The following is a 10,553-nucleotide window of genomic DNA, read 5'->3' as shown; positions in this document are numbered from 1 at the left end:
TCAATATATTTTGCATAAAAAAACTTCAATGAGTTTTGCAAATATTTAGCAGTTCCGCAAATTAAAACAAAGACTTTTCACTCTGCACACGCATATTATATATATACTTTATATACACACACATGTATGGAACCCTATATTCAGAATGCTTGGGACCTGGGGTTTTTCGCATAAGGGGTCTTTCCGTAATTTGAATCTCCTACCTCAAGTCTGCTAAAAAAAATTATTTAAACAGTAATTAAACCCAATGGCATTGTTTTGGCTCCACTAAGGATTAATTATATCTTAGTTGGGATCAAGTACAAGGTACTGTTTTATTATTACAGAGAAAAAGGAAATCAGTTTTTAAAAATGTGAATTATTTGATTAAAATGGAGTCTATGGGAGATGGCTTTTCTGTAATTCAGAACTTTCTGGATAATGGGTTTCCAGATAAGGGGTCCGATACCTGTACAGGATATTAATCTATATATATTATGCCAATATATATATATAGTAAAGTAGTAATGTATGTAAATAAATAGTATAAAGTGCTTAGATAAACAGATGTAACTTCTAAATGACAACTGACATCTGCCACAAATTAAAAATGTAAGAAGAATACCCATTTAGAGTTTATGGAGTAAAGTGAAGAAGTGTGCAAAAGATGTTTGGGCTTTCTAGGGATCGATTGTTTTACTAAGCTTGATGCATAACTGGACATGCGTATGGTGTGTAGGTTCTATGTCATTTAGAGGAAACATTAGCTACAAAGCAGAAAACCCCACAAACCAAAGCAGCATCACACCTCCGATCTAACACCATCTCCTCCTCTGAGACATATGAATAATGAGTAATTTTGACATTTGCATCTGAGTATAAATATCACGTGCATAGGACATGAAAGCCATTCAGTTCTTAAAGAGAACAAGATCAGTTCAGTAGCCTGAACACTAATTTTATCACTACAGCTGAAAGAGAATCCCATTAAGAGACAATGAGACAATATAGGCTGCTTAGTCTCTTTGTAATCATTTATTGGGTTGGACATATCCATGGATCTTCTGTAAATATACGGGAAGCTAGCACTGCCACTGAAGAACTGAGGAAACACTTTGTAAGTTTTTTTTTCTGTATACTTAAAAACATTATTTTCACACACACACACACACACACACACACACTTATGCACACACTCATGCACACACTTATCCTGTCACTGTTTGTGTCTAATGCTGCCTAATACATTGTACAAATTTAAACAGGCCAGAAATTAAGTACACCTTTGTATTACTTAAGTACAGTTGCTGTAGCAAACATAATGGTCCTAAAAGAAACAAAATCACACTTCTGTTGTGTTTCTTTCATATACTAAATATAATGTAAATGTAAGGTAACAGGAAGTTAAACAGACAATGTGAAGGGCAGTGAGGAGTGAACTAGAAAAATGGTTTTATATAATGTATTAATTATTTGTATTAATTATTTATTGCAATTTCCCTTGCAGTAATTCAAAACCAGCATTGTGCTAACTACTATGTAACTTCACATTGTTTTGTAAAGATTTGATTATGGCAAGTAATGTGTGCCAAAGTAATGTGTAATGTTTGTGGGATTCACTAACAAGCCATATCATGGCCTATAGGGGAAGATTCCCATCAGACTGTACAAAGGCAAGGCATTATATTCAGCTTCCACTTGCATTAATTAATTACATTATGAATGCTAAATAAATTATTTATTTCAAGTTACATATACATGAATCTGAACTTTGACATGTTAAACCACTGTTGAAAATGCTGGACTATGAATAGTTAAGTTTTGTACAGGTGAATGCTGGACATTTTCAGCTATGGTATTCATAGTATACTATAGGCCCTGAATGGCAATGTGTGCATTCTTGCAAATGCTAGAGGGGCTGCTGTAAGATGCCATAGGCAGTCACTTTTTTTTGGCTGGTGGGGGGCCTTTTTTCTGGGGCTTTCTCTGTGTACCTCAAATACCAGGGACTATTTTGAATTCCCACTTCAGACCTAGTATACTATAAGTAATTATGCAAGGGATTGGTTTTGAGTTTAAATAATTTAGTTCACGACTGTCTTGTTAGAGGTTTACTAGATGACACCATATGTGGCCCTTTAAGATGCCCTGCCGATGATCTGCATAGGCAGCTGTGTGTGCCTTTGTCGATTTTATAATGTTATATAATATTTGATAGATCAACCAAGAACACACTAAAAAACTGCTTTATTGCTTCATATCTATTATCTAATATCTTATTGTATATTTTTATAGAACAAAATTAACCAAGATGATGATGACAGTACCGGACTTATATTTCTGAAGTTATTTGACTCTTGGAAGGAGGTATGTGTTCATTTTCATGCAAACAAATTGATATCTAAATGAAACACAGTGGGGGGGGGGGCTTCTAATGTAATAAAAGTTGTAAATGGTAAAAACTGCTCACAAATAAGAATAAAAACTTGCATTAGCATTCCCCCATTTGTGTGTTGGTGGCTACACATGAGGAGAGCTATCTATTTAATCCAAAAGACTACAGTTGGGTTTGAGGTCAGTTTGGCTGCATACATGGGGAACTAAATTGGCAAGTAATGGCACAAATCTGGTATTTTGCAGTTGGCTAAAAATTAATATTAGGATTAATAGGAGGGACCTGCACAGTCTGTTGCCCTTTGATTGCATACATTGGCTTATGCACGTGTCAGACCCATGTGGGCCATATTGTTTTCAGGTCATGCAGCCAGGTCCCCCACCCCCTTTCTGGACACATTTTTTGTGATGAATTCTCACCTGTGCGAGTGTTAACACACCAGTGCAAGCATCCACTTGCCCTGAAGGGGTGCAGGCCCAGGTCTGACTGCACAATAGGAGTTGTCAAGCGGATGCGGTCCCCGATACGATGGGAAAATGAAACCTGCTCAATCGATTCTTTGCTGATTTAAAGGGTCTTAATTTATTTTTAATTTAGGACTTTATGAAGTGCTACTTATGTACGCAGCGCTGTCCAGTAGCTCATGTAAAGAAAAACCTTTTGCATGTATAGTCAATCTCTTATGTCTGTAGAGATGCCAGAGATTTTGAAATGTTAAAGTTATCACAGTAAATCCATTTTTACTTTAGCCTGGGATAAAACCACAAATATATATTGTGTCTACATTGTGCTTCTCACTTTAAAACAATGTTAAAGATGTTTTGCAGTAAAGACTATGGTTAACCGTAAAATACCAGTAGCTTTATGTTAATATTTTTTCTATTCTACTTCATATGGAAGTAGCATGGAAAAGAAGTTAACCTTTTATTACTTTAAGATTAAGACCATGCATATTTTTTCAGTGAGATTTATGGTGCGGTTCAGCACTATAGTTGTAAGTTGAATTGAGCAGGGCCCATTTTACGTTCTGTACTGGACAATATTTGTATGTAATCAGCAGCCCAGATGCTTCCCCCTTCACCCACTCTCCACTAACCTCTTCTGTGTTTTAGTGGGTGAAGAGGGGGCTGCATTGCTACTGCAGAGAGTGCTATTGTACTCTCGGCACTAGTAGAGCCATATTTCTGGTTTAAAAACTGGCTGTTTACCGCTACCCAAGGCCATGGTTCTTACCTTGACTCATGGCAGGAGGGGCCCTGAGTATTACATTACTAAATTTTCTTGGGCTGACAAGGTATATCCACACTTGTCTATAAACCAAGATTTGCTTTACCAAGTTGAAAAAATATGTGTAGTAGTGTAGTGGAACAGCTAGTGGTACCCTAACCATATAGCAGAGTGGTACTAAATATGGCACATAAACAAGTGTTGGAGTGCACCTTCAGTGTGATATAAACAAAGAATTTGCCTACATATATAGTGTGTGTACATTGCACACTCAATTTTAAAGAGAGTGTTATTAAATTAAAGGACACCTGTTTAAGACCTGCGTATAAACTGTAATGGAGAAATGAATTAAGCAGCTGGCTCATGACAGTATTATACAACAGGAATCTCAATGCCAGCCACCAGCAAACTGTTGTTAGTTATAGTATATGCTGTTGAAATTTACTTTATATGAAAAACTCTGCTGTAAATAAAACACACAGATTTGGGTTTAAAACCACCCTGTCTTTTACTTTGAAAAGGTATAGCCAAGTCTTAATGAATTCCTATACTTTGCGTACTTAAACAATTACAAACGTGTAAAAAGACAATGGACTAATGGTTATTTAATAAAAGGCAATAAGTCTGCCCAGGTGTAGTAACCCATAGCAACCAGTCAGCAGGTATCATTTACTGATCAACATCTTCTTGATTTTCAAGAGTTACTGCTACTGGGCACAATTTTAGTACATTTGGGGTTAGTGGAGAAAGTCAGTGTTGGTTATCACTGCAAGCATAGAAAAGTGCCATTCTTTTGTACAGATATAGGACCCATTATCCAGAATGCTCGGGACCAAGGGTATTCTGGATAAGGGCTCTTTCCGTTATTTGGATCTCCATATCATAAGTCTACTAAAGAATCAATAAAACAGTAACTAAACCCTATGGGATTGTTTTGCATCCAATAAGGATTAATTATATCTTAGTTGGGATCAGTTACAAGGTACTGTTTTATTACTACAGAGAAAAATCAGTTTTAAAATTGTGAGCTGAGCATTCTGTAATTCGGAGCTTTCTGGATAACGGGTTTCCAGATAAGGGATCCCATACCTGTGCTACAAATGTTTCTATTCATATAAGAATAAAATAATAGAGATATGTAATGTGCTTTTTACCTTTTACTTTTGCTTTATGCAAATTTTAAAAAGTTCACAATTTTTTTGCACTTCTTTTGCATGCCATTTACCATATATATGTCCCCATTATTGGGGTTTATCAGTATAATTTTATCTGAGGTTCTAAATGATATCTACTATAAAACCCAAAAGCACTGTTTTTAACATAATGAAAGAATTTTTCAATTACTCATACCAGTGCAACATTGTATCAGTAGTCAGCTCTTCTCCAGCCAAGGTTCCAATTCCCACAATACCTTGTCAGTGATTACCTGACCTACTAAAAAGGAGAATAATAGTAGTATGCAAGGCATTGTGGGCACTGAAGTCTTCAATGGAGTCTTCAAATGAAGTCCATGGTTGTTAAGTCCTGTAAACTCAAGTATTTAAATAATTATTTAATTCACAGGAAGGAGAGAAAAAAATTTTGCTTAGCCAGATTGTTCCAGTGTATTTGAAGATGCTTGACGCCATTCCTAAAATCCCTGAACTACAAGCGAGCATTAAAAATCTCAAAATGATGCTTCATACGTCATTTGAAGATTTGCTAAAGCAAAGTGACCAGAAACTCAGAGGCCTACATGAGCTGAAGAAAATACAGGTACATTAAAGATTTCTTTTTGTACATTTTCAATAATTGAATAGGGATATTGCAGGGTAGCTAAAAAAACACCAGTGGCCCCCCATTGGGGGCATATCTACTGTCACTCACTGTCATTCTGTTCCATTGTCCTTCCATCCTTTATTTTTTTCATTTATACTCTTTTGTTTTACTGCTTTTGCTCTCAGTGTTCTTTTAGCGGCTTCTTATTGTTCTCATCTCAAAATATTTCCCTCTTCCCTTTATTTTTAAACTTATTCTTTCCTACTTCCACATTTTCCCCTCTCCACCCAACTGTTTACCATCCAACTCTCCCTTTCTTATGTTCTTATCAAATCCTCTGCCCTTATTTCCTTCCGTTTCCCCTACACCTCCTTTTACTTTCTTATCCCTGCATTTTTCTTTCTACTTCTCTTTTCCTTTCTCATTCTTTGCTATAGACTGCTGCTTGGTTTCATTTTTTGGTACCACCTTCACCCCCTTTACTCCTTTGTGTTTTGATTTTTTACTGTCACCTTTTTTATTCCCACTGTTTTTCTTTATGCTCAATTGTTACAACTTTTACTGCCCCTTTTCTTAATATCTGCGTTTCCTACTCCCCATGTCTTCTGCTCTACTCTATTTACTTAAGTTTTTCTATTGCTTCTTTTTTATTCCCTCTTTCCCCCATTTGTTTCTGGTTTTACCCACATTCTTTTTGTTCTTCTTTTAAGCTTTTCTCACATCTTTGTTTAACCACCCCCTCCTGTAAGGAGAAGAGGTGGTTTTATATGCTTTCCATAAGCAGATAAAAGCTGATGCACTTTCATCTACCCTGCATGTCTCTACACTAATAGGCATGGCAAGGGCCTGTGTGCAGAAACATGGAGCAGATACTGGCACAAATGCACTTTCGTTTTACCATTTAAAGGAGAAGGAAAGGCTAAGTCACTTAGGGGTGCCAAAATGTTAGGCACCCCCAAGTGACTTAAATCGCTTACCTTGTACCCTGGGCTGGTGCCCCTGTTAGAAGAAAACTGCACCAGCCCGTGGGTACCTGTAGTGAGCGCTTCCTTCTTCTGCGTTTCTTCTGAAGCGAATTCCCTGGGCCGGCGCATGCGCATTAGAGTGAAAAGCTGAATTTCTGGTTAAAGTCCGGATTTTCACTGTAATGCGCATGCGCAGTGCGCCAACGCGGAAGAAGGAATTGCTCGCTACAGGTGCCCAGGCTGGTGCAGTTTTCTCCTAACAGGGGCACCAGCCCGGGGTACAAGGTAAGCGATCTAAGTCACTTGGGGGTGCCTAACATTTTGGCACACCCAAGTGACTTAGCCTTTCCTTCTCCTTTAAGTGGAGAAAATCTGCTAATTAAATAGGTCTTTTTTAAAAAATGTCAATTTTCAATTTATATACAGTATCTGTTTTAAAACTCTTACATGCCTATGTATACATACTATGGAGAGGAAATACATTGACCTGTTTTAAATAAGAACTGGCCTGTTATATAATTTCATTCACTGTTTTTTTTCTTGCTCTTTAGGTGGGGGATGTTAAAACCCAACATGCTGCTATTAAAGAACTTTTTATGATCTTGAGAGAACTGTCGGTAATGGAACAACCGAAAAACCATGTCGTTAAAAAACGAAAACTAGATTTTCAGCAAAGAAATAGAAAACGCAGAAACAGACTATTTTAGGATACAATCAATCATATACTAAAAAAAATACTACTATCACTGTTATTGTTTATGTTACATATATGATATATTACATATTTATATTACATATTTATTTATAATATTTAATTTGTATTCACAAAGATTTTTTTTATAAAAAGAGATATATAATGATTGCGTATTTATATTTGCTGCTAATATATACAGTACAATAAATATTTTTTTACTAAGTTACAGTTTCTATAATTTTTTTTCAGTCAAGGACTGGTTCTATAAATATATTGGAAACATAAGGGATAGTAAAAAAAAAATCTGTGTTCTCAGATCCTAGGAAAATGTCATCTATGGTATTTTGTTATCACAAGTTGTCCCGGGAAAAAAATATGTAAAGCAAAGCACCCATCCCTTTAGTTGCAGGTTGGAATTTACAAGAAAGGAACATTATTTCCTTATCTGTGTTCTATTATTATTATTATTATTATTATTTATATAGCGCCATCAATTTACTCAGAGCTTTACAGAATAGAGGGGTACAGAAGACAGAAACATATAAACAATTCACAAAAATGGTTAGCAGTTACATTGGATGGGGATCGGAGACACTAGGGGAAGGGCCCTGCTCGCAAGAGCTTACATTCTAAAAGGGAGGGCTGGTTCTACAGACCATATCGGCCATGTAATCAAAAAGACCAATGTGCCTTTTACCTTTATGTGTAAAGGCAATATTGGATGGCTTACACCCCTTAAAAAGGTCAGAATTGTAAACTAGTAGGGTAAAGAGGTGAAAGACTACCCATGGACACAATTGTAATCATTAGCACTCACTTTGGTAGGGAGCATTGTGTCCGGAGGCAAGGTACCCTGCATTGGAGAGAATGAGCAGTCATTTACCCTGTGACACATGCTGAGGGTTTGTCTCATATTTTCTGCTCCATAGCCTTAACCCTAATTGCTACATCAATATTTATTATTGCAGTGATTGTTATGACACATCAAACATTTTATGTGGGTAGTTAAAAGAAATGTTTCTTAACCTATTTGTTTTGCCTATATCAATTTTATGACCCCAAAACTGACTGTATGTAATTTATGTAATTTATGCATAAACTTAAGTTAAAACTTACATAATTTGCATGACTTACACAAAAACTGACATAACATAAGTAGAATCTTGCTTAAAATACATATAAACTTATATAACTTACATCTCAATCAATGCCAAGGCAGAGCAGGGTAACAGGGCAGGCAGGAGAAAAGGGTTTAGACTAAGGGCAGCCATGATGCCCTCCCTCTGCCAGTTTTTTGCGTTGGTTGCGGGGAGGGGGGGCACATCGCTAGTGCTGAGAGTGCAATAGTGCCTGTGTTCTGCAGCACTGCATGCAGGTGGGAAGAGAGGTAAGTGGCACTTGTATATTCCACTGAACATCTCCTACCTTGCACATTTAGAATGCAAGGCACCAGAGAGCTGTGTTTTGTAATCATGTGCATTGCACTCTGCAAATTCTGGCAGATTTGCTAATTTGCAAACCTAATGCCAGAGTACACGCACTTGTAGCATTAGCAAATTAGCCTGACTATAAAGTAAATATGCCTAAAATCAACATGAGATTACTGTATGTTCTGCCGAGCAACAAAACATTCACATTACTAAATAATTTGCATTGTGTTTTCCCTCAAACAGGCTTTGTGTTTGATGCACGAGATTAGGATCTTTGTTTATTTGTGAATTTATGAGGTCATTTTCTGCATAGCACAGTATTTTTACATATGGGAAAAATAAATGAACCTTATTGTATGTGGCATCTTTTTACTCACTGTAAATTTTATTTTTCTTATACAGTATTTTGTTAGGCTGAGACCAAATGGGACATTTTCCCATGGCATGTAGCTGCCACCAAAATGTCAGTGTCAGCAGGGAGATGATTGGAAACACTCTCAATGGCAAGCTTAGTCATTAATTAGATTCTGTAAATCACACTTTTTTTAGCTTGCAGAAAGTAAAACGCAAGGAGGACTTTTTTCAGGATTGACTGGGCAGACAGGTTGCTAGTTAAGGGGGCCATACATGGTGAGATTTGCTCACTTTGCAAAGTCGCCAAACGATCAGATCTTCTCCTGATGTGTCCACCTAAAGGTAGTTGATATCAGGCTAATTGGATCATTTGGCATTTGGTGCCGTTGGAACGAGGAACACATCAAACAGTCAATGTGGTCCCCGATTGGAAAGAAAATAAACCCTGCCCAATCGAGATATGGCCAATTTTAGGCTAGATATTGGTCAGGGAGGCCCATTGGGGGTGCCCATGCACATGTAGATAAGCTGCCAAATCAGTCTGAAGGACCTGAATCGGCAGATGAAATCTGCCTGTGAATTGCCACCTTTACCCCTCTTCTCTGTGCAAGATAACTTATCTTGGCTATCCTGACACTTTAAAGTAATGTGAATCTGGTTTATCTTCAGGAATCTGATTTATCTCCAGGTAAGCCTCCAAAACCTCATTTTCCATTGCAGTCACACTTGTGGTGATGATCTTATCTCAGATGGGTTACGTTATCTTCAAATGAAAGTAACAAGGAAGAATAAGGGCTCTGGCACACGGGGGAGATTAGTCGCCCGCGATAAAACTCCCTGTTCGCGGGCGACTAATCTCCCCGAGTTGCCTACCCCTGCCATCCCACCGGCGAACATGTAAGTCGCCGGCGGGATGGCAGACGCGGCGCCGCGATTTCGCGCAAATCGCCGAAAAAGACTCGCGAGTCTTTTTCGGCGATTCCCTGAAATTGCCCCGCCGCGTCTGCCATCCCGCCGGCGACTTACATGTTCGCCGGTGGGATGGCAGGGGTAGGCAATTCGGGGAGATTAGTCGCCCGCGAACAGGGAGTTAATCGCGGGCGACTAATCTCCCCCGTGTGCCAGAGCCCTAAAGCTGCTACAGGCAGCAACAGACAAATAATTTGTTGTAAAATATACAGATAAAGTACAGGGCGGATATTATATGTAGACTGACTTGTGCTACACTCCAGCTGCATTATCGAAGGAATTATCTTTCTCTGGAGAACAGAAGAATATAGATAACTGCAAACCATCTGATACTAAGCCCCCTTTTAAATTCTGAAGGGGCTGTAAATCTGCCCTTGTATAGCAATTTAGATTGTGACCTATGGGTTGGGGCCCTGCTGCCAAGATGTGAGTTGAGAAACCCGCCTTAAGCTGCAACGCCCCCAAAGTTAGCAGGGGTGGCAAAAAGCCACTCCTGGTAACAGTAATAGCTGAATTTCCATTTTTTAAAGTAATTGCGCTCTCTGTACTAGCAATGCAGCCCCCCCTGGACCCCCCCCCCAGCACAGAAAGGTAAGCGCTGGGGCACAAGGGGGGTGGCATAAGAGAAGCCTCAGGGCTCCTCCAAGGCCAGAAACCTGTGCAGGGCAGGTAACTCATTTGCACATGTCTTCTTACCCCTGACATTTTCCATCTTTTACTTCTGCTGCTATTTTCTACCTTTGGTTACATATTTATATATGTGTATATATTATGTCTTATTA

The 10,553-nt window shown here is 38.2% G+C and overlaps 1 protein-coding gene across 1 annotated transcript; it reads left to right on the top strand.

Moving 5' to 3' along the window:
• Window positions 1-976: 976 nt before the first annotated feature.
• ifng (interferon, gamma) lies at window positions 977-7,060 on the top strand. Its single transcript, XM_002938509.2, has 4 exons — window positions 977-1,096; window positions 2,275-2,346; window positions 5,165-5,356; window positions 6,876-7,060. The coding sequence occupies exons 1-4, from the start codon at window positions 977-979 to the stop codon at window positions 7,029-7,031; spliced, it is 540 nt and encodes a 179-aa protein (XP_002938555.1). The 3' UTR covers window positions 7,032-7,060.
• The last annotated feature ends 3,493 nt before the right edge of the window (window positions 7,061-10,553 follow it).

This window comes from Xenopus tropicalis, chromosome 3 (assembly GCF_000004195.4).
Source record: "Xenopus tropicalis strain Nigerian chromosome 3, UCB_Xtro_10.0, whole genome shotgun sequence".
NCBI lineage: Eukaryota > Metazoa > Chordata > Amphibia > Anura > Pipidae > Xenopus > Xenopus tropicalis.
The sequence above is the reverse complement of the archived record's forward strand: the minus strand, read 5'-3'. Positions and strand labels throughout refer to the sequence as shown.

Bases quoted from the DNA above. Each gene is read 5' to 3' on its own strand.
- ifng (XM_002938509.2), top strand. From the start codon at position 977: ATGAGACAATATAGGCTGCTTAGTCTCTTTGTAATCATTTATTGGGTT. The intron at 1,097-2,274 runs GTAAGTTTTTTT...ATATTTTTATAG, and splicing joins AAGAACTGAGGAAACACTTT to AACAAAATTAACCAAGATGA. The intron at 2,347-5,164 runs GTATGTGTTCAT...TTTAATTCACAG, and splicing joins TATTTGACTCTTGGAAGGAG to GAAGGAGAGAAAAAAATTTT.